Source organism: Rhinoraja longicauda, chromosome 6 (assembly GCF_053455715.1).
Source record: "Rhinoraja longicauda isolate Sanriku21f chromosome 6, sRhiLon1.1, whole genome shotgun sequence".
Classification (NCBI taxonomy): Eukaryota; Metazoa; Chordata; class Chondrichthyes; order Rajiformes; family Arhynchobatidae; genus Rhinoraja; species Rhinoraja longicauda.
The window spans coordinates 42410021-42435113 of NC_135958.1; the positions used below are offsets into that span (position 1 = coordinate 42410021).

General features: G+C 43.9%; 1 protein-coding gene across 1 annotated transcript in view; it reads left to right on the forward strand.

Moving 5' to 3' along the window:
- Positions 1-25093, forward strand: part of klhdc4 (kelch domain containing 4) — an 86198-nt gene that overhangs the window by 42960 nt on the left and 18145 nt on the right. Inside the window, exons 6-8 of the mRNA XM_078400872.1 lie at positions 10670-10762; positions 14499-14658; positions 24493-24571. Coding sequence (XP_078256998.1) covers positions 10670-10762; positions 14499-14658; positions 24493-24571 — 332 coding nt within the window. The remainder of the gene's footprint in view (positions 1-10669; positions 10763-14498; positions 14659-24492; positions 24572-25093) is intronic.

Here is a 25093-nt window from a genome sequence, read left to right on the forward strand (position 1 = left end):
AGACCGCATCATCCGTGGACCTGTTCGGACGGTATGCGAACTGTAGTGGGTCCATGTTGCGAGGAAGGAGGGCGCAGATGTGCTTCTTAACTAGCCTCTCAAAGCATTTCATGACAACCGAGGTGAGGGCCACCGGTCGGTAGTCATTTAAACACGCTGGAGAGGCATTCTTTGGCACCGGTACAATGATGGATCTTTTGAAGCATGCAGGGACCACGGACTTTGCCAAGGAGAGGTTGAATATTGTGGTGAGCACTGGAGCAAGCTGAGTAGCACAAGACTTTAGTACTCGCCCAGATATACCATCTGGGCCCCCAGCTTTCCTCGTGTTCACACGCGTCAGAGCCCACCTCACCTCATGCTCGGACACCGAGAATGTGTGCACAACCCCGGCGGTGGATCCCCCTCCAGCCTCGCTAGCCAGCGCCCCTTCGGTGCTGTTTTTAGACGGCGAGCTGGTGGTGTTACCCGTCTCAAACCGTGCGTAAAAAGAGTTCAGGTCATCAGCTAAGGAGGAGCCGGCACTTCCGGTTGAGGGGGTGCTGGACCTGTAGCTAGTTATAGTCCGTAGCCCCTGCCAAAGGCGCCTGGTGTCCTGCTGCTCCATCTGTGACTCCATCTTGTCCCGGTACCTCTTTTTTGCATCCTTCACTGCCCTTCGCAGTCGGTAGGACTCTCCCTTGTAGTCGTCCATGTTGCCGGATGCCAGGCCGGAGTTGTAAGCAGCGGTGCGAGCATTCAAGGCCACGCGAATAGACCTGTCCACCCAGGGTTTTTGGTTAGGGAAGATACTGACCCTTACCGTGGGGATGATGGTATCGGCTATTGTGGCAATGAAGTCCGTAACCGCTTCCGCAAACTCATTTACGTCTCTGGAACTTGCTTGGAACATGTTCCAGTCGACTTCGCTCAGTGCATCCTGCAGCATGGCCTCTGAATGGTCAGCCCAGCGCTTTACGTCCCTCGTCACTCGCTTCCCGTACTATCCGTTGTTTGTACTCCGGCAGCAGGAAAATGGCAGCGTGGTCAGATTTCCCAAAAGGAGGGAGAGAAACGGCCTTGTAGCCTTTCCTGAACGCTACAAAGTTCTTTCCCCCCTGGTGACACACGTGATGTGTTGGTAGAAGTTGGGCATGACCTTTTTGAGATTTCCCCTATTGAAGTCTCCAGCCACCAGCACAGCCGCATCAGGGTTCTTGTTTTGGTGTTGACACAACCCATCATGTAGGGTGGACAGTGCCACGTCGGTGTCCGCATGCGGTGGGATATAGACGGCTGTGATGATCACCGAGCTGAACTCCCGGGGTAGGTAGAATGGTCGGCATAAGATAGTTAATGGTCGGCATAACTGTATAAAATTAAAAACGATGCATTAATTAAAACAATAACAAAGCAATGAATCTCACATAGGAGGGCAGGAACTGCTTATGGCATCAAGGGTGGTGGCACTGTTGTAGATCCCTGCCTGGGGAGAAGTTTATAGAGCTCACGCAGTATGTACTTATACACTCAATACGCCCAAACATCTTCACTAATCTACAAACAACATTCAACTATGCTTTTTAAACTAGTTGTGGCCGCAGGGGTTATTTATGTTCCATGTGTCTGTGGGAAGAAAAGTCTAGTCTCACGATTATTTTTTGTTTAGTTTAGAGATGCAGCACAGAAACAGGCCTTTCACCACACCCAAGATAGACACAAAATGCTGGAGTAACTCAGCGGGACAGGCAGCATCTCTGGAAAGAAGGAATGGTGACGTTTCGGGTCGTGACCCTTTTTCAGTCTGAAGAAGGGTCTCGACCCAAAACGTCATCCATTCCTTCTCTCCAGAGATGTTGCCTGTCCCTCTGAGTTACTCCAGCATTTTGTGTATCTTCGGTGTAAACAACATCTGCAGTTCCTCCCTGCACGGTTGGGGCAATTTACTTACAAACCCATATGTCTTTGGGATGTGGGAGAAAGCCAGAGCACCCAGAGGAAACCCACGCAGCCACAGGGAGAACATGCAAACTCCACACAGACAACACCCGAGGGCAGGATTGAACCAGGTTTCTGGCGCTGTGAAGCAACCACTTACCAGCTGTGCCACTGTGTGGCCCATATATGTACTTAAGGCTGCATGATCTGAGACCTTGTGAGCTACCGGTACTTTCAAGTGAGTCAAATTATTTTCCAAATAAATTGTTTTTCTAAGTGAGCCTGTTTGCTCGACAGAGGGGTTGTTAGCAGAAAACCCATTTTAGCTCAAACCCCATTGCATGATGGTGTGCAGCAAATACATTTCCCAGATTGGCCAAAACGTTGTACAAAATAACATGAGCGTGATTCACACCCTGAATGATGTGTTAAAACATAGTGTTTCCTGATGGAAACTGCATGTAAAACTCTTCATGTTTTTTAATCTTTATTTATTCTTTTTGAATCTGGGCAGTGCTGGCAAGGTCAGCATTTATTCGCCTTTGCAATTGACCTTTAAAAATGGTGGTGAGCAATGCTTTGAATCACTGTTGTCCTTGTGGTGAAACTACTGTTGGAAAGTGAGTTCTAGTCTTTAGATCCAATGAGTTGTCAGTTGTCATGAGCTTTACAAACTGAGACTGTTCAGTGATGTGGGAAAGGGCTTCTTAAACTATTTCAATGTCATTCACCCTTGAGTATCACAAAATTTCATTCACCCTCGACTAAATTTTCTTGTTATCCCTTGTGCATAATTTTATATACATTAAGTCATTCACCCTTCATTCACCCCTCTCATTTCATTCACCGCAAAATAATTTCATTCATCCTTGGGTGAACCATTCACCAGTTTAAGAAGCACTAATGTAGGAAACACGTTGATGTCAGATGGGAACCCTTTAAATTGCTTTCATTTGATGATCTCAGCAGGTGTTTGTTTCTGTCTAGATTTGCATATGTTTTAGCTCGTAGCTCCCTGCACCAATTTAAAGGAATCACTTAAGGGAAGAAATGGGCACTGAGCAAATAGTGACATGTACCCCTGAAATCAGCTGTTATGTAGTTTGTCCCTTGAATTGGCTTCTTCGGTGTTCTGATTGGTACTATTTCACCCAGAAATGATTCCAAGTGTTGCCTAATTCGAGGATGTTGGTTCATGTACTGTTAGGCCTTTTAAAATGTTAAATTGATTAAATTTGTAGGCAAATATGTGCAAAAGCGGGGGTGGTGCACATTGGACAGAAGCTGATATTTTGGAGTTGAGTAAATCTGTTAAAACTGAAAAGACAAACCTTCCACATTTTATAATATTTTACATGCGAATAAACAGTTTTATTTTCTTAAAATGTGTAACTAAGTGTAAATGATTGAAGCTATTTGTTATTTACAACAAGATTGTAAACATTTTTGTAAATAACATCATTCATATTCATGCTATAAATATCGAGTAGCGGAAATCATGCCCCTTGGTGGCATCATTCTTTCCAACAGGAACTCTTTGCACGAGGGCATTAGTTTCCAATAAGCCTCTTTGGTTGCAGTGTTGTAGCTAAACATTTACTGAATATGCATGAATGATTTTGGGTGGAAACAAACAGCAAAACATACATAGGGAGATTTGTGTATATCTGCAGGAAATATTTACAATACAATACAATACAATATATCTTTATTGTCATTGTACAGGGGTACAACGAGATTGGGAATGCGCCTCCCATACGATGCAATAAATTAATTAGCTAGTCAGTATTAATTTAAACAACCCAATGAACCAAATTGTAACAGTTTTAAAACAGAATAAAGTGCAAGTAGATCTGTGCCGGTTCACTGTGATGTGACCATCCGGCTCAGCAGGACCGGTTCATAGCAGCTATGGCCCTGGGGATGAAGCTGTTCCTGAGTCTGGAGGTGCGGGCGTAGAAGGCCTTGTATCGTCTGCCCGATGGTAGAAGTTCGAACAGACTGTTGCAGGGATGTGCGGAGTCTTTGTGGATGCTGGTGGCTTTTCTGAGGCATCGTGTGTTGTAGATGCCCTCCAAGGCTGGTAGCTGTGTTCCGATGGTCCTCTGAGCTCTATGGACTACTCGCTGAAGAGCTTTTCAGGTTACACTTTAGAAAAGATCTCTTTGCAACTTTAAATGGTAACCATATTATTTAGTTTATGATATGAATAATCTAACCATTTTGCTTTGTTGTTGCTGCTGTGTTTTTCATGTTCAACCATGCTGCAGGAGCATGGGTGAGATACACCAACATTGTTATATTGTCCTCTTTGCAAGAAATGTCAAATTGGCAATTGTGGTTGAGCTGCTGCCTCACACCAGAGACCCGGATTCGATCCTGACCTCCGGTGCTGACTGTGTGGAGTTTGCATGTTGTTCCTGTGACAGCGTGGGTTTCCTCCAGGTGCTCTGGTTTCCTCCCATATCCCAAAGATGTTAACTGCCCTCTGTAAATTGTTCCAAGTGTGTAGGAATTGGATGAGAACATAGAACTTGTGTGAATGTGTGATCGATGGTCTGCTTTGACGGTCAAGTCAAGTCAAGTCAATTTTATTTGTATAGCACATTTAAAAACAACCCACGTTGACCAAAGTGCTGTACATCTGATTAGGTTCCAATGGGAAAAAAAATGAAACATACAGTAGCACGCAAACAGTTCACAGCGCCTCCTCAATGAGCCTCAAACGTTAGGGAGTAGAAATAGGTTTTGAGCCTGGACTTAAAGGAGTCGATGGAGGGGGCAGTTCTGATGGGGAGAGGGATGCTGTTCCACAGTCTAGGAGCTGCAACCGCAAAAGCGCGGTCACCCCTGAGCTTAAGCCTAGACCGCGGATAGTGAGTAGCCCCAAGTCAGCCGACCTGAGGGACCTGGAGTTAGAGAGGGGGGTTAGAAGATTTTTGATGTGGGGGGGGAGTGTCCATTTAGGGCTTTATACGTGAATAGGAGGAGCTTGAAGTTGATTCTGTACCGTACAGGGAGCCAGTGGAGAGAGGCCAGAATCGGGGTGATGTGGTCCCTTTTACGGGTACCCGTCAGGAGTCTCGCTGCGGCATTTTGGACCAGTTGCAGGCGAGACAGGGAAGATTGGCTGATTCCAGTGTATAGGGAGTTGCAGTGGTGGGCCGAAAGCATGCTTCCACATTCTATCTTTAATCTAAACTAAAATTTACTACTGCTGGGAAGAGTAGTTGTCACCTTGTGAAAAATATTATTACTGTGTATTTTCTTTTGTTATTTAATGGTTTTGCTTTTGATACTTGCTATTATAGTCAAGAAATGATACTTTGCATTAATATAACTCTTCATATTAAAAAAATCAGGCTGCCTCCTATGAAGATCCATTGTAGAACTGAATCTTGTGTGTTGAGTTGTCGATAGTTGATAAGGGATATTGAGGGTTTGGTCTGAAAAGAAGAGGTGGTATATGTCAAGGAAAAGCAGCTGGGATCAATTGGGTCCCTTGAAGAATATAAGGAATGTAGGAGTAAACCATCAAAAGAACATTAGGAGGACAGAAAGGTTCTGTGAACAATCCCAGTCAGATAAAGATGATAATTCTAAAAGGTTTTATTAGTATATTAAGAGTAAAATGGAGCTAAGGAGAGAGCCCCCTGAATCAAAACCTTTTCTACAGATGGAGACATGGGAAATTAGTCTGGTAATAAGGGCCTATCCACTTAGGCCATTTTTTATTTATTTTTGGCGACTGCCAACGACTGTCAGTCGTAGCAGGTCGCCGAAAAACCGGAGACTGGACCCCCCCCCACGACAATGTCTATGACAAGCTACAACAACCTACCACCTAGTCGACGTCAAGCTACTGTCAACCGGTGACCCAATAGTCGCGACTTAGGACGTCCACCTACGACCACACAGGCGACAACCTACTACCACACAAGCGACAACCAACGACCACACAGCGTCAACCGAAGTCAACCGACGTCCACCCGCGACAAGCTACGACCCTGTCGGCGACAACTGAAGGCAATTCACGTCATTTTGACCTCCGCTTTTGACGCCGGTACCTGTTGACGTAGGTTGACGTAGATAGTCGCCAGTGGAATTCACCGAAGTCAGCACCGACGACAACCTACGTCACCTGGCGACAACCTACAACCGCACCGACGTCAGGAGACGTCAAGCTACGCTTATTGGCGTCAAATCCACTGTCGCCGATAAATTTTCAACATTCTGAAAATCCAGCGGCGACCAGAAAGACTCTTTGGGCGACTGAGGAGACGACTCACGACCGTACAGGCGTCACCACGACAACCATGTGGCCACAACCTAGTCGCCTGTAGTCGCCTCAAAAATATCGCCGAAGTAGGACAGGGGTTTAAAGTGAATACTTTTCTTCTACATTTACCATGATGCAGTACATGGAAGTTAATGCGTTTGGAGAAAGGAAGTGATATTCTGGACCATTATGTAAGAGGAAGTGTTGGAGGTCCTGCAATACAGAAGGTGATTAAGTCCCCGGGCCCATCCAGATGTACCCAAGGAAGTTAAGGGGATGGAGGGAGGACATTTTTGTAACACTCCATTAGTCACAGGTGATATACTACGGGAGGAGGGGGGGAAGGACCCTGTTTCCCTGCTGTATCTCCAAACTAAACTAAGCAAGGACAGATTTGGTAAAGTCACTGTGACTTTGTGCATGTGAAATCATGTCTCATGAATTTGATTTTCCAGAGATGCTGTCTGACCCACTGACTTACTCCAGCTTTTTGTGTCCATTTTCGTTTTAAGCCAACATCTGCAGTTCCTTCCTACACAGGTGGTAGTGCAGTGTTGTTTCTCAGATTGAAAGCCCGTGATCACTGATGTGCCACAGGGTCCTCTGTTGTTTGTCATGCATGCTAATGATTTGGATGAGAATGTAGGTGGCATGATTAGTAACGTTGTAGATTGTACAGAAATCGGTGGAAGAGAGGGCAGTAAAGAAGCTTGTAAAGGTTACGGCAGGATCGTGATCAATTGGAAAAGGGGGTGTTGGAATGACAGATGCAATTTAACTCAGACAAGTACAAAATGAAGCATTTTACAAAAGTAAGCCAGGACTGGATGTACACAGTGTATGGTAGGGCCCTGGCGAGTATTATTGAACAACGAGACCTAGGAGTACAAGCTTCTACTCTGGGACTGTAGAGAGCATCCTGTCCGGCAACATTACAGTCTGGTTTGGGATCAGCTCTGCCCAGGACAGGATGGCCCTGCAGAGAGTAGTGCGTTTGGCAGAACGCACCATGGGAACTACACTCGTCCCCCTGCTGGACCTATACATCAGGAGGTGCAGATCCAGAGCAAGCAAGATTATGAGGGACCCCTGCCACCCCAGTAACGGACTGTTCCAGATGCTACGATCAGGCAAACGCCTCCACTGTCACGCTGAGGAGAGGATGAGACGGAGTTTCTTCCCACAGGCCATCAGGACTGTCAACTTTTATAACTCCAGGGACTAAATTTTGTCTACACTATATTAACTTTATTAACTTTATTTATATGCTGTAACTAATTCTTTTTTGTGCACAATCCGCAGGCATTGCCGCTTTCATTTCATTGCACATCGTGTATGTGTATGTGTATGTGACAAATAAACTTGACTTGACTTGATGTAGTTCCCTACAAATGGCAACAAGGGTACCCAGGGAAGTAAAACAAACTGCTGGAGGAACTCAGCAGATAAGGCAGTCTCTGAAAAAAGGTCCTGTTCTGAAATGTTATCTTTAAATTTCCCTCCACAGATGCTATCTGCCCAGCTGATTTCCTCCAGCAATTTGTTTTTTGCTCAAGATTCCAGCATCTTCAATCTCTTGTGCCTTCACACAAGACTGCAGTCTCTTGTGCCTTCACATGAGTCTGCATAGGTTGGAGAGCTTGAATTATATTGAGATAGAATAGGTTTAGTCAGTTTTCCCTGGAGTAAAGCTGACAATAGAGATGTATAAAAGTATGAGAGGCTGAGAGAGGGTAGGCAGCCTGGGGCTGTTTACCATGGTCGGGGTATCTCAAAAACCAGAGCTATTGGTTTTAAGGGGACAGGGAGAAGGTTTAAAGGGGATCTGAAGGATAAATCTTTTGTATCAATTCAAGTTAGGTTGAGTATATTGTCGTACGTACAGTTGTCATAAGTACAGTAAGGTGCAGAATACAATGAATATTTTGCTTGCAGCAGCATCAATAGACAATAGACAATAGACAATAGGTGCAGGAGTAGGCCATTCAGCCCTTCGAGCCAGCACCGCCATTCAATGCGATCATGGCTGATCACTCTCAATCAGTACCCCGTTCCTGCCTTCTCCCCATACCCCCTCACTCCGCTATCCTTAAGAGCTCTATCCAGCTCTCTCTTGAAAGCATCCAACGAACTGGCCTCCACTGCCTTCTGAGGCAGAGAATTCCACACCTTCACCACCCTCTGACTGAAAAAGTTCTTCCTCATCTCCGTTCTAAATGGCCTACCCCTTATTCTCAAACTGTGGCCCCTTGTTCTGGACTCCCCCAACATTGGGAACATGTTATCTGCCTCTAATGTGTCCAATCCCCTAATTATCTTATATGTTTCAATAAGATCCCCCCTCATCCTTCTAAATTCCAGTGTATACAAGCCCAATCGCTCCAGCCTTTCAACATACGACAGTCCCGCCATTCCGGGAATTAACCTAGTGAACCTACGCTGCACGCCCTCCATAGCAAGAATATCCTTCCTCAAATTTGGAGACCAAAACTGCACACAGTACTCCAGGTGCGGTCTCACCAGGGCCCGGTACAACTGTAGAAGGACCTCTTTGCTCCTATACTCAACTCCTCTTGTTACGAAGGCCAACATTCCATTGGCTTTCTTCACTGCCTGCTGAACCTGCACGCTTCCTTTCATTGACTGATGCACTAGGACACCCAGATCTCGTTGAACTCCCCCTCCTCCTAACTTGACACCATTCAGATAATAATCTGCCTTTCTATTCTTACTTCCAAAGTGAATAACCTCACACTTACCTACATTAAACTGCATCTGCCATGTATCCGCCCACTCACACAACCTGTCCAAGTCACCCTGCAGCCTTATTGCATCTTCCTCACAATTCACACTACCCCCCAACTTAGTATCATCTGCAAATTTGCTAATGGTACTTTTAATCCCTTCGTCTAAGTCATCATGGGCACAGATGTGAGATAACCCACAAAAAACAAGTTATTCTTAAATTACATCTATCCTACCATTTAGTGAAAGTTTTTTTTCCTCGTGACTATTCAGAAAAAGCAAGACGTTAGTATCAGGTTGTGCAGGTTGGTTCAAGAACATGACAGCTGTCGGATGTAGGGTAGGTGGGTCTGGTATGATCTACCAGAGGTGGGAATGGAGGCAGGACCAGTAACAATGTTTAACAGGCATCTGGACAGGTACAGGTTCATTGGCACTTTGTTGTCGGGTACCTAAGTACAGTGACATTTATTTTTGGAAACAGTTCAGTGACAATACTGCTATATGTTAGGCACAGTCATACTAAATACACGAGGCTCAGACTGTGTAGTACATTATCAACACACAAGAATAGCCATGTTTCAGGTATCATCTTGTACCATTCAAGTCCAAAGTTTTTTTAAATGTTAAGAGTCTTAACTTGGACAAAGGCCTGTTATCCTGGGAGCGGCACTGGTTTGGAGTTGTTGGGATCGTCCTGTCCAGGCGATGTGTTGATATCCTCTATCACTGCTACATGCAGCTGCAGGCCGCATCTGATCCGTGCGCTCGGCCTCGGGCTGCTCAGGGCCTGCAGCGGTCCACTCTGCTACTCCACCTCAACATCAGCCTGGCCTCCGGCCCACCCTCGGCCTCTGTGCCCTGGGCTTCCGGCAGCCGACCCGGAGCACCTCCCGAGGCTGCGGGAAGTTAAACCCCCAGCATCGACAATTCCTTCCTTCCGTCCGCCGCTGCCACCGTCATTCCACGTGCCAGGCTCAGTCACTGCCCCTCTTCCCCCACAGCCGCCTGGCCAGGGACCGGAACCATGCAGATCTCAGAGCCCATCCATGGAGTTGCTCCTGGACCAGTGCTGCTGGAGGCAGGCTTGGGACCAGCAACTCTCCATTCCCAGCTGCTTTAAAACCCCTTCCGCTGCTCATGAGAGAACGGTGCTCATAGGACTGGGGCGGACTGCACATTCCGCTGTCACTTCAGCAGCCAGAGGGCGGTAGTCTCTGAGTAATGAAAGCGTTCCTTTTTGCAGGCATATTTTGTTCATAAAGTGAAAAATGCACAAAAGCACTCAATGTGGTAACCATAGCTCCACAGTATTGAAATGAATCCCATCAAAAGCACATAAAACTGTTAAGAAAAAATAATGACTAAAAGTGAAGTGAAGAACCTAGTTCTATCGTTTTGTAGAAACAATTGTATTTTCCTTTTGTCCTTTTGTCCTTTTAATTACATTGTAGGAGTTTGTTCACATATGGAGGGATCTATCCATGAATTGGGCATTGGTAACCCAGGGCTGGCCTGGACTTGAATGTGCAAACTATGGTGTGATATGAAGTGTATTTAGGCAAGTGGATTAGTGTAGATAGGCATGAAGGCCAACAGAGACCCAGTGGACCTGAGGGCTGTTGCATACACTGCATAACTGGCTTTATTGAATCTATTAAGGATCTGTTGGCTTTACTGTGCTTTGTGATTATTTAACTGAGATTTAACATGTATTATTATTAAAAGGGTGACTGGAGGACCATCGGGGAGAAGTGGACATCGTATGGCTGTTTGTAAGAGACATATCTTAGTGTTTGGTGGATTCCATGAAAGTACAAGGTAATAACTGTTTTTAATAATTATTATTTCACATTTACATTGAAAAAATCATCAAGCTTTCTTTAATTTTGAATTTTGAGGGGGTTTTGTCTGGTTTCATAATCCTAACTTTGTATCTCAGACATAATTGAATCTACTGGTGAAGTAAAAACCAGAATGGATGTTGATGTGCTACATCTGCCATTTTCACTGTGCTTCCACATGGTCCTGACAAAGATTCAAGGTTTTTAGTGCCATCCTGGATGTTCCTACTCCACTTTGTACAGTCATGGCATTCCCATAGAACTATAAAAAACACTAAGTCAATTCTCTTATCCACTCTAAGTGAGTGAACTGACGGTTCCAGGCTTTCTAGTGTGCTAGTTACAAGTTCTGGCTGCCTACTATAGCTAGATGACCAAACTTGGGTTGACCTGGTTTTTCAAGTTGAGTTGAATGTTGAAGTTGAGTTGAATGTTTTCCAATTTGAAGCGTAACATTTCGATGAGAAAGATTGAGTAGAGGGATGACATTCCAGCAGCCTTGCTTGATCCTAGTTGGCACTGTTATTGGGTCTGATGGTGGGCCTGTTGGCTAGAGTCCAAGTTTGTATGGCATTTACAGAATGGAGAGATATTTTAGTGGGCAGGGCCACCAGATTCGAGACAATGAAAACTTCAAATTCCTTGGAGTCAATATCACCAACAGCTTCTGGACCACCCATATTGAAGCAACGCACCAAGAAAGCACGCCAACGGCTATACATCCTTCGAAAGCTTAGGAAGTTTGATATGTCCCCTACAACTCTCACCAAAACCACAGGTACACCTTAAAGCATTTTATCAGGATGCATCACAGCTTGGTTTGGGAACAGCTCCATGCGTGACCGCAAGGTTTTGCAGTGAATTGTGGACGCAGCCCAGACCATCACACAAACCAACGTCACTTCTGTTGACTTCATCTACACCTCGCGCTGCCTCGGCAAGGCCAGCAGCATAATCAAGGACGAGTCGCACCCTGGCCACTCCCTCTTCTCCCCTCTCCCATCAGGCAAAAGATATTCAAGTATGAAAACGCACACCTCCAGATTCATGGACAGTTTCTTCCTAGCTGTTATCGGGCAACTGAATCATCCTACCACAACCAGAGAGCAGTCCTGAACTACTATCTACCTCATTGGTGATCCTCGGACTATCCTTGATCGCACTTTGTTGGCTTTACCTTGCACTAAACTTTATTCTATTATCATGTATCTATACACTGCAAATGGCTCAATTGTAATTATGTATAGCCTTTCCACTGACTGGATAACACGTAACAAAAGCTTTTCACTGGACACATGATAATAAACTAAACTGTATTCTCCATATTGTGTCTTGCTTAACTCGGTCAAAGGTTAAAAGAAAGACCACAAACAGTGTTGTTGTCGCTCCCTGCATTTTCCCAGTCATGTCCATTGTCCCTATAGGTAGTCAGGATCACACCTTGATCAGCAGATTAAGAATAAGGGGTAGGCCATTTAGAATGGAGATGAGGGAAAACCTTTTCAGTCAGAGAGTTGTAAATCTGTGGAATTCACTGCCTCAGAAGGCAATGGAGGCCAATTCTCTGAATGCATTCAAGAGAGAGCTAGATAGAGCTCTTAAGGATAGCGGCGTCAGGGGGTATGGGGAGAAGGCAGGAACGGGATACTGATTGAGAATGATCAGCCATGATCACATTGAATGGCGGTGCTGGCTCGAAGGGCCGAATGGCCTCCTCCTGCACCTATTGTCTATTGTCATAAAAGGTCGTTGAGGAAAACACTACAACGACTTTCCTTGTGGCAGTCAGTAGGGAGAACCCTCTTTTTATCTCCTTTCTCAAAGATGGTTATAATAGCAGCATCTTTCTGGTTCTGGTTGATTACTGCGCAACCACCTCATATGTGGTTCTCTCGCGCAGGTCGGAGTGAGTAGAGTAGTGATTAAATTTTGAAGTGGGCCTGTTTGACCAAGTTGAGGAGATCTAGTTGCTCAATCCCCTTTTTAAATTACTGAATATCGGGAGCGGCACGTGTGTTGGGTGGTGACATATTCCATTCCCTTATCGTCCTTGGGTAAAGGGCATATTGATAGCAAAGTTTATTGAAATTTAGCGAATTGATGATGTAGGGATGTAGATGATGTATTTTGTCTTGTTTCATGGCGGTTGGTGCTCTGGGATGATGGAAGATTTGATGACGTGATTTTGTGAATCTCCTTCTAAATTGCAATCAGTGCTAGCCTGATTCTGCGGAGCTCTAGGGTGACCCATCCGAGAGAAGTCAGCATTTTGTTCACGCTTGATTTGCGCTTGTAGTCATTACATACAAAGCGAGCTGCTTGGCGTTGTACTTTCTCCAGGGTGATCTTGTTGTTATTGAAAGGATCCCATACAGCTCCACAATACTCCAGTTTGGGCCTGACCAAGGCTTGTAGGTGTTCTCTGATGGATGTACTACATGCGTGGAAATTTCTTTTAGGATCTTTGAGGATCCCTGTTTTTTTTTTGCTTGACATGGGCAATGTTGCTGTGTATTTGCCCTCTGCTGAATCTTGGAACCCCTGGCAGTTTCATTTAATGACATACTTAATTTGTGCATTATGCAGTTAAAAAAAATGTTTTAAGAATTTGCTTAACACAATATGACAGCACTGTCGACATGAAACTGCAGATGATGATTTACAAACAAACCCCTGCAAAATGCTGGAGTAACTCTGGGTCAGACAGTATCTCTGGAGAACGTGGATAGGTGACATTTTGGGTTGGGACCCTTCTGCAGACTGCACTGTTGTATTTCACGATGACTATGCATGTGATTGATGCTGGATCAATATGTGACTGGCTTTCAATTGAAAGTCTTTTTGAGGTGGTAATTTTAGAACTGTTTTTAATGTTTGTTTTAATATCACACTAATCATTCATTCTTACTGATGCTTTGTCACTTGGACTATTTTCTCTTCTGAATCAAATACCTGAAGACGTAATCATGTTTTCATGGTTCATAAGTTACATCTTAAAGTTGCGCCAAAGTATAATGTACCACTTTCTTTAATTGGGAAGAGTGTTTAAAAATAAGCACAATCTATATCGTCCATTATAAAGAAGCCACTTACTTGGATGATAAGGAGATATTTGTATATCTGTTTTTAAAAAACCCTAAATACTTAAAAATTTGGAAACTCCCAAATTGGAGCAATCTAACAAAACTGGAAAAAAGATGAAAACTTTGCATATTCCTGGATATATCTGGATAATTGAGAAGTATGGAAGTTATTAACATTGTGCAATAGGAATCAAATCACTCTTACAATGATAGGTATAATTGATTTAGTCATCAGCAGATGTGAAAATACCAAGTTATGAAATAATTTCTGTTTCACAGAAGTATTGCATTATTTTTCTTTCATTTGAATGATATTAAATGTCTTTTGTAGTAATTGCAATATCACAAGTTGAAGTTCACAAAACCTTGTTACAGTCAGTTCAATGAATCATGTTGCATTTTTTACTTTTATGAAAATAATTTCTTAATTTTTCATTTATGTAGCTATTGGTTGTTTTCATTTTCATTATTTCCTAATCATGATATTTACAAAACTTTATTTTCAAGGTAGAATTCACATTTATCTCTACTGCAATAATAAATACAAATGGAGTGTAATACAGTACATTAAAATGGTTAACTGCTTATTATTTAGATAGAGGGGCTGAATAGCATTTATTTGTGTTTCAGGGATTTTGTGTATTATAATGATGTTTACTCCTTTAACCTGGATAAATTTACATGGACAAAGGTGTGCCCATCTGGGACTGGTCCTTGCCCTCGTTCAGGCTGTCAGATGGCCTCCACACTTGATGGCAACATAGTAATTTACGGAGGCTACTCAAAGCAGGTAATTTATTCACTTCTGAGTCTCTTCCATTTGTTCAGTTGAGCATAAAATAGTCCAGGGAATATCAATGTAACAGGCTCAAGGGTTTAATGTAGAACAGTACAGGAATGGGTCCGTCTGTCCAAATGTTTGTGCTGAACATAATGCTAAGTTAAACTGATCTGATCTACCTGTACATAATCTCTATCCCTCTATTCCTTGCACTTTTACCTGCCTATTTAAAAGCCTCAAATGCTGTTATTGCATCTGCCTCCACCACCACCCCAGGCAAAGCAATCCAAGCTCCCACACTCTGTAAATGAAATGGATGGATTTAAACGTGATTGGCGGGGGGTGGGATCTGATACAGGACCAAAAAGCTGGAAGTTGGTATGGAGGGTGAGGAAAGTTCTGTCGACAGAATAGGGAAAGGCAGGGAGCGAGGAAGACCAGGTGGTTTGAATTGCACTTATTTTAACGCGAAAGGCCTGACAGGCAAGGCAGGTGGACTCAGGGCATGGATAGGTACATGTGACTGGGACATTGTAGCCATCACTGAAACCTGGTTAAGGGATGGACAGGACTGGTAGCTCATGTTCCAGGATACAGGAGCTTCAGTAGAGACAGAGGTCAGGGTAAAAGAGGAGGGGGTGTTGACATTGATTAAGGAGGATGTCACGGCAGTGGCCAGAGGTGACATTATTGATGGATCGTCCACTGAGGCTGTATGGGTGGAGCTGAGAGACAAGAAAGGGATGATAGACACAAAAAGCTGGAGTAACTCAGCGGGACAGGCAGCATCTCTAGAGAGAAAGAATGGGTGACGTTTCGGGTTGAGACCCTTCTTCAGTCTTCTCTCCAGAGATGCCGCCTGTCCTGCTGAGTTATTCCAGCTTTTTGTGTCTATCTTCGGTTTAAACCGGCATCTGCAGTTCCTTCTTAAACATGAAAGGGAAGATCACCTTGTTGGGAATGGCCCCCAAATAGTCAACGCGAGTTAGAAGAGTAAATATGCCAGGAGATTATAGGAAGCTGCAGTACTAATAAGGTTGTTTTATTAGGGATTTTAGCTTGAGTTTGAGTTTAGTTTATTGTCATGTGTACCCAGGTACGGTGAATAGCTTTTGCTGCATGCTAACCAGTCATCGGAAAGACAATACATGATAACAATCGAGCTATACGCATTGTACAGATACTTTCCCAATATTGATTGGGAATGTCCTAGTGCCAAAGGTTGAGATGGACCAGAATTTGTCTAATTATGTTCAGAAAAGTTTCCTCTGTAAATAGTAGTGGGCCCTTCACGGGACACTTGATCTAGTCCTGGGAAATTAGGCGGGGCAAGTGGATGGGATGTTCGTGCATGAGACTTTTGGAACCAGTAACCACCATTCTAATTGGTTTAAGATGGTTAGGATAGTTAAAACAGATAGCACGCAAAAAAGGAAATCAGTAGGGCAATTGGGACAGGTGATAGCTCTGGCAGATAACATTAAGGATAACCCCAAGAGATTTTACATTCATAAAGGGGTAAAAAGGTATCCAGAGAGAGAATGGGACCCCTCAGGAATCAAAACAGTCAACTCTGTGTGGAGCCACTGGAGATGGGCGCGGTTCTCAATGAGTATTTCTCCTCTGTTTTTACCGTGGAAAAAGATACTGGAGATACTTGGGGCAGTCAATGGAAGTGTCTTGAGGGCAGTCAGTATTATCGTTGAGGAGGTACTGAAGATCATAATGTGTAAGAGACATTTGGACAGGTTCATGGCTGGGATGGGTAGAGGGTTATGGGCCAAGCACGGGCAGGTGGGAGTGGTGTAGATGGGGCATGTTGGTTGACGTGGGCAGGTTGGGCCAAAAGGCCAGTTTCCACGCTGTATGACTCTGACTCTATCTCTTCAGCCTAAGCCTCAATGTCCCACTCTTACGCTGGCCACTTTTACTATAGCTACTCCAGTTAAGCTTACCTCCCTTTTATTGGCAGCTGTTTGTTAGCCGAGTTATGAGATTTGCCTTTTAAATCCTCCCCCCTCTCGCTGTAAATCCCAAGAGATGACTTACCAACTGAGAGTCTTGACTTTTCCATTCCTCCTGCTTTTGCTGCAAATCGCAACAGATGGGATTTACCCACTGTGAGATTTGCCTTTTGAATTCTTCCTGCTCTCACCGGAAATCTTAACAGATGCTTCCCAATCCTCTAGCTTCCTACTAATTTTTACCATCATATCTGCTTTTATGCTTTTGCTTTTATTTTATTTTATCTTTTGCTTTTATGCTGTATTTGACTTCCTTCGTCAGCCATGCTTGCATTATTCTCCCATTAGTATGTTTCTTCCTCTTTAGGATGAAAATGTCTTGCGTCTTCTGAATGACTCCCAGAAGCTCCTTCCATTGCTGCTGCACCAGCATTCCTGCCATGGTCCCCTTCCAAGCAACTTTATCCATCTCCTCCCTCATGTTACCTATACTCACCTGTAATACTATACAATTGATCTTGGCTTCTCCCCTTCAAACTACAGGTTGAATTCTATCGTATTACTAGACCAAGTGGAGCCGTTGGGCCCAAACCTCTCCTGCATTGGTGCAGCACCCTCTCCCCCCCTCCCCCCCTCCCCCCTTCCCCCTCCTCCTCTCCCCCACTCCATCCCCTCAACCCCCCTTATCCTCCCTTCTCCCCCACTCCATCCCACTCAACCCCCCTTATCCTCCCTCCTCCCCTCCCTCCTCTCCCTCCTTCCCCTCCCCCCCCCACTCCATCCCGCTCAACCTCCCTTATCCTCCCTCCCTCCCTGGGAGATAGATTTAAACTTTAAAATGTGAATAACTTTAAAAATATAACCGATTTCAATGGAACTTCTTCCATTGGCACCAAAGGGACGACGGTGAGTAAGGTGGGCCTAAAATTGTCGCGCTATCGTGTGCCGTTTTGGCTGTAGTTCAGGAACAAACAAACAAACAAACAAACAAACGAGAGTTTTAGAATATAGATGATGATCACTGCCTCCGAAGGTTTCCTTCACTTTAAGCTCAGTAATCAAATCTGATTCATTGCACAACACCAAAGCTCTAAAAAGCCATCTCTTAGGCATTCTACAAATTCCTTCTCTTGGGACCCAGTACCAACCTGATGTTCCAGTCTACCTGCATATTGAAATCCCTCATGACCACTGTAACATTGCCTCTCTTACATCTTGCACTCGACATCCATGCTGCTATTTGAGGGCCTGTATATTACTCCCATCAGGGTCTTTTTACCCTTGCAGTTTATTTACTCTACCCACAAGGATTCTACATCTTCTGATGGGATGTTTATCCTTTGATGTTCTGATCCTCTTTCAGCCAGTATTCCGTGATGCCCACAACATCTATCTGCCCATTTCTAACTGCTTTATGAGCTCACCTTCAGCAGGAGGCCTAACTCCTCTTCCATCCATCTTGTTAAATTAGTTCTACGATACAATAGAACTTTATTCATCCCAGGAGGGAAATTGATCTGCCAACAGTCATTTTTAAAAAAATACATGAAACATGAAATTAAAGTGATGAGTGGAAAGGATTGGCGATGTGCAAAGATTTGAGGAGGGGGGAGGAGAGTCAGTCAGTTGTACAATTCGATAGCCACAGGGAAGAAGGATGTCCTATGGTGTTCTGTACTGCATCTTGGTGGAACCAGTCTGTTGCTGAAGGTACTCCTCAGCTCGACTAGTGTGTCATGGAGGGGGTGAGATGTATTGTCCAGTTTGAGGAGCATCCTCTCATCCAAAACCACCTCCCATGAATCCAACTCTTCCCCAGGACAGAGCCAGCCTTCCTGATGAGTTTGTTAATTTCTAATGATTTTGCTATATCTAAATAAGCAAGAGCCAGTTCATAAGTTTTAGGAACAGAATTAGGCCATTCATCCCATCAAGTCTACTCCATCATTTAATCATGGCTTATCTTTCCATCTCAACCCCTTTCTCATGCCTTCTCCCCATAACCCTTGACACCTGTACAAATCAAGAATCTATCAATCTCCACCTTAAAAATATCCATCGACTTGGCCTCCACAGTCTTCTGCGGCACTTAATTCCACAGATTCACCACCTTGTGTCTGAAGAAATTCCTCCTCATCTCCTTTCTAAAGGTATGTCCTTTTATTCTGAGGCTGTGGCCTCTGGTCGTAGACCCTCCTACTAGTGGAAACATCCTCTCCACATCCACTCTATTCAGGCCTTTCACTGTTTGGTAAGTTTCAATGAGGTCCACCCCTCATCCTTGTAAACTCCAGCGAGTACAGGCCCAGTGCCGTCAAACACTCTTCATATGTTAACCTAATCATTCCTGGAATCATTCTGATTAACCTCCTCTGGACCCTCTCCAACACCAGCACATACTTCCTCAGATATGAGCCCCAAAACTGCTCTCTACTCCATTTGAGGAAGGACGTCCTTGCTATTGAGGCAGTGCAGTGTAGGTTCACGAGGTTAATCCCTGGGATAGAGGGATATGAGGAAAGATTGGAAAGACTAGGCTTGTATTCACTGGAGTTTAGAAGGATGAGAGGGGATCTTATAGAGACGTATAAAATTATAAAAGGACTGGACAAGCTAGATGCAGGAAAAATGTTCCCAATGTTGGGGGAGTCCAGAACCAGGGGCCACAGTCTAAGAATAAAGGGGAGGCCATTTAAAACTGAGGTGAGAAAAACTTTTTCACCCAGAGAGTTGTGAATTTGTGGAATTTTCTGCCACAGAAGTCAGTGGAGACCAATTCACTGGATGAATTTAAAAGAGAGTTAGATAGAGCTCTAGGGGCTAGCTAATTAAATTATTGCATCGTATGGGAGGCGCATTCCCAATCTCGTTGTACCCCTGTACAATGACAATAAAGATATATTGTATTGTATTGTATTGTATTGTAGTGGAATCAAGGGATATGGGGAGAAGGCAGGCACAGGTTGCTGATTGTAGATGATCAGCCATGATCACAATGAATGGCAGTGCTGGCTCGAAGGGCCAAATGGCCTCCTCCTGCACCTATTTTCTATGTTTCTATGTTTATTCTCAGCATTACATCCCTGTTTTTATATTCTAGTCCTCTTGAAATAAATGCTAGTGTTGCATTTGCCTTCCTAACTACTGATTTGACTTGCAAATTAACCTTTTGGGAATACTGCGTCTGTACACCCAAGTCCCTTTGAATTCTCTCCCCATTTAGAAAGTAGTCTACGCCTTTATTCCTATTACAAAAATGCATAACTCCACACTTTGTATTCCATCTGCCACTTCTTTGCCCACTCTCCCAATTTATGGAATTTCACGAGTTTGCCAGTGAGCGATATGTAAAGGAATTTTCACTTGCTCAACTTTGAAGATATTAGGTGCAAGAGATCTGGGGCTCCTTGTTAAAACTGCAGATTGTAGTCTCCACCATGCATCTTTATCAAAGCTTCTTCCCCTTGAAACATTGGTTACTTGAAAGGTCTGTGCAGCTAGGTAGATCGCTGAGAACCATTTATATATTAATTTCTGGAACAAATGATAGAGATAATTTAAAGGAAATCCTGTCAAATTCTGAATGGATAGAAAATAAAACTCTGGTTACAGTTTGTTAGTTTGAAGCATTTAAAGTCTATCGTTTAGCCTGCTCATGCTAGAAATTCATTTGATTTTCTGTTTCAGAAAGATTCTTCTGTTTTCCTTTCATTTTTTAATAACCTTTCTAATTCCTACTTCCTTAATTTGTTTTTTCTACAGTTTAGTTCCTTTCCATACTTTCCATCAAGTATTCACCTCTTTCCTCTTTCAACTTCTTTTCTTTTCCCACCGTAATATTTTGTCTCTATACTGAATCTGTTGTAGTCTGTGGCCTATTAGAAAAAACAGGCAGACAACCGAATTCGTTTAACCTCTTTATATATATATAAGAAAATAACTGCAGATGCTGGTACAAATCGATTTATTCACAAAATGCTGGAGTAACTCAGCAGGTCAGGCAGCATCTCGGGAGATGCTGCCTGACCTGCTGAGTTACTCCAGCATTTTGTGAATAAATCGTTTAACCTCTTTATTCTACTCACCCAGGTGGGAGAGAGTCTAGAAACTGGAGCGTTTAGAAACGCTCAGGAAGCTAGTGTAGTCTCTCTCTCCGAATGCTCTCAATTACGTACATTTTATACCCTTAATACATGTGCCAGTACATTTCCGTTGCTACCTTATATGGCAAGTTTTACAATGTCCTATAAATCTTTATGTGTCTTTCGGGACCTCCGTGTCCGTTGTGTCCATCGTGACCTCTTCTTTCTTGGGAACAAAGGGCAGTCCATATGGCAAGATGTTCTTCATAACACTTCAAAGGATGGCTAACCATCAAAGCCTTAAAGCCAGTTACCCAAATCAAAGGATGGTCAACCATCAAAGCCTTAAAGCGAGTTGCCCATATCAAAGGATGCACTTAGCCATAAACCGTGCTTCCATGCTGACAACAGGATGTCCTGGCAACATAATCGAGCTGGAGCTTTACACCTTTTTTACACCCCTGCAATAAAACCCATATGGCCACATTCGTAATTTGAGCCCTTACAAATCACTATCCACTCTTCGAAGGTATTTATTCACAAAATGCTGGAGTAACTCAGCAGGTCAGGCAGCATCTCAGGAGAGAAGGACTGTTGATGACTTAAATGTGGCTTGTGTCCATTTCACTGTTTGTTATTCTCAGTCATTGTGCTTTTCCTTGTTTCCAACCAGCAGTTTACACCTCTTCAATCACCTCAGACCAACAAAATCAATGTAGTTTGCATGGTGGCGTAGCAGTAGAGTTGCTGCCTTGCAGCGCCAGAGACCCGGGTTTGTTCCCCAACTACTGATTTGGATGAGAACCTACACGGCAAGATTAGCAAGTTTGCTGACGATACAAAAGTGGGTGGTTTTGCAGATAGTGAAGATGGTTGTGAAAAATTGAACCAGGATCTTGATCGATTGGCCAGGTGGGCCAAGGAATGGTTGATGGAATTTAATACAGAGAAATGTAAGGTGTTGCATTTTGGGAATTCTAACATGGGCAGGACCTACAAATTGAATGGCAGGGCTCTGGGGAGTGTTGTAGAGCAGAGGGATCTAGGAGTGCAGGTGCATGGTTCCTTGAAGGTGGCGTCGCAGGTAGATAGAGTGGCCAAAAAGGCGTTTGGCACATTGGCCTTCATCAGTCATAGTATTGAGTATTGAAGTTGGGAGGTCATGGGTATGATGTATGAAATGTTGGTGAGGCCACATTTAGAGTATTGTGTTCAGTTCCTGTGCACCATGTTATAAGAAAGATGTTGTCAAGCTGGAAAGGGTACAGGGATGATTTACAAGGATGTTGCCTGAACTAGAGGATCTGAGGTGTTGAGAGAGGTTGAGTAGGCTGGAACTTTATTCCTTGGAGCGCTGGAGGGTGAGGGGTGATCTTATTGAGGTGTATAAAATCATGAGATGAATCGATTCCACACCTGTTTCCACACTGTATCACTCAATGTCTCTTGCCCAGAGTAGGTGAATCGAGAACCGGAAGACATAGGTTTAAGGTGAAGGGGAAAAGACATAATAGGAATATGAGGGGTAACTTTTTCACACAAAGGGTGGCGGGTGTATGGAACAAGCTGCCAGAGGAGGTAGTTAAGGCAGTGACTATCCCAACATTTGAGAAACAGTTAGACAGGTACATGGATAGGACAGGTTTGGGGGGATATGGACCAAACGTGGGCAGGTAGGACTAGTGTAGCTGGGACATGTTGCCGGTGTGGCCAGTTGGGCCGAAGGACCTGTTTCCACACTGTATCACTCAATGACTCCATGACTACGGGTGCTGTCTGAACGGAATTTGCACGTTCTCCCCCTGACCACGTGGGTTTTCTCCGAGATCTTCGATTTCCTCTCACACTCCAAAGACGTACAGGTTTGGAGGTTAATTGTGTTGGTATAAATGTAACATTGTTTCTAGTGTGTAGGATAGTGTTAAGGGCGGGGATCGCTGGTCGGTGTGGACTCGGTGGGCCGAAGGGCCTTTTTCCGTGCTGTATCTCTAAACTAAATTAAATTAAGTTGTTGTTCGTGGACTCAAGGTATTGCTTAACAATAACTTGATTTTGGGTGGAGATAACATATGCATCTTTGCATTATAATTTAGGAATAGTGTTCATGTTCAATGTTTAATACATTTTCATAGAAATTCTATCAATAAACATGATAGTAATTTCTGAGATATTTTGACAGTTCAGGATAGAAGACGTCTACATTTACCAGAGCCATTCTCTGGTACTGACATTTAGTGAACAGTTAGAAAAATCACTGTTTGGTCACAATAAAAGAACCATGTGTCTTGCCAATGTCGACGGGCATTTTCAATTCAATGTTTGGTTGAGAAATTAATTGAGAATGGCGCAGGAACTAGCATTAAAAAGGAACAAAATTAATTTGGAACTGTTATATTAACTAAATGGAAAACCAAATTTCCAGGAGCTTAGATAGTCACAAAGTGCTGGCATAACTCAGCGGGTCAGGCAGCATCTCTTGAGAAAAAGTTTGGGTTATGTTTCGAGTCCAGACCCTTCAGACTGAAATGTAATCCATCCGTTTGCAGGATGCAGTCTGCCCCGTTGTTACTCGAGCACTTTGTGTCTCACCAGCACCTGCAGTTCTTAGATTTGTTATTTTTTTAGATTTTTAGATATACAGCGCGGAAACAGGCCCTTCGGCCTACCGAGTCCGCGCCGCCCAGCGATCCCCGCACATTAACACTATCCTACACACACCAGGGACAATTTTTACATTTACCCAGTCAATTAACCTACACACCTGTACGTCTTTGGAGTGTGGGAGGAAACCGAAGATCTCGGAGAAAACTCACGGGGAGAACGTACAAACTCCGTACAGACGGCGCCCGTAGTCAGGATCGAACCTGAGTATCCGGCGCTGCATTCGCTGTAAGGCAGCAACTCTACCGCTGCGCCACCATGCCACACCGTTCTTTGTTTCTACATTTTCCTGGAGCTTACATGTGTAACAGTTGCGCAGGAATTTTACAGGATTCTGTGATTACAGTCAGTGCTTTGTCAGACTGGGTGAGAGCCTAATGGAAGGACTATTGTTAAATCTAAATGGAAAAATAAATCATGGATTTCTAATGACCAGGGACTGTGGAATAAAAATATTTCTTGATACACAATTCTAGCACAATGAATATATAATCAGTCCAGTAAATGTTTGCAATGAGTGGCAGGGCTTTGGGGAATGTTGGAGAGCATAAGGATCTAGGAGTGCAGGTACATAGTTAATTGAAAGTGATGGCACAGGTAGATAGGGTGGTCAAGAAGGCTTTTTGCCCATAGGTCTTCATCACTCAGGGTACTGTGTTAGATGTTGGGATGTGATGTTACAGTTGTACAACATGTTGGTGAGGTCACATTTTTAGAATTGTGTTCAGTTTTGGTCACCCTACTGTAGGAAAGATATTGTTAAGCTGCAAAGAAGGCAGAGAAGATTGATGAGGATGCTGCCAGGGCGTAAGGCCCTGAGCTTTAGGGAGAGGCTGGGCAGGCTAGGACCATGAAGTGTAGGAGGATGAGAGGTTAAGACTTTATTACTTAAGACTTTATTCCTTGGTGCGTAGGGGGGTGACGGGTCATCTTCTAAATCATGAGGGGAATAGCTAGGATAAATACACAGCATCTTTTTCCCGAGAGTAGGGGAATCAACAACGAGAGAAACAGCTTTCTCCTCCATTTAACATGTATTGTAACTTCTCAAAGTAGCTACCAACTTTAAAAAATATATATTTTGTATTTTTTCAACATGGTAAATGTTTTATATTGTATATCTTTTCTTCCTGTAGCGAGTGAAGAAAGATGTGGAAAAGGGCATTGTATATACCGATATGTTTCTCCTGAAAAATGAGGGGAAGGAAGATGAAGGTATGTGCCATGTGATTAATATGTTGTAGAGCATGGAAACAGGCCCTTCAGCACAACTTGCCCATGCCGACCAGGATGCTCCATCTACACTAGTCCAATGTGCCCGCGTTTGGCCCCTATCTTTCTCAACCTTTCCTATCCATGTACCTGTCCAAATGTCGTATAAATGTTGTTATAGTACCTGCCTCCTCTGGCAACTCATTCCACACACATGTCACCCTCCACGTTGCCCCTCGGGTACCTACCAAATATTTTCCTCCTCGTCTTAAAACTATGTCCTCTGGTTCTTGAGCCCCCTTCTCTGGGTAAAAGTCTGGGTGCATCTACCCTATCTATTCCCCTCATGATCTTATACACCTATGATAAGATCAACCCACATCCTCCTGCGCTCTAAGGAACACGCAATACTCCAAATTCCTACAGAGCTGCATTGCTACTTCCTGACTCAATACTCAATGCCTCTAGCAATGAAGGAAAGCATACCATACGCCTTCTTTACCTCCCTATCTACTGATGCTGCCA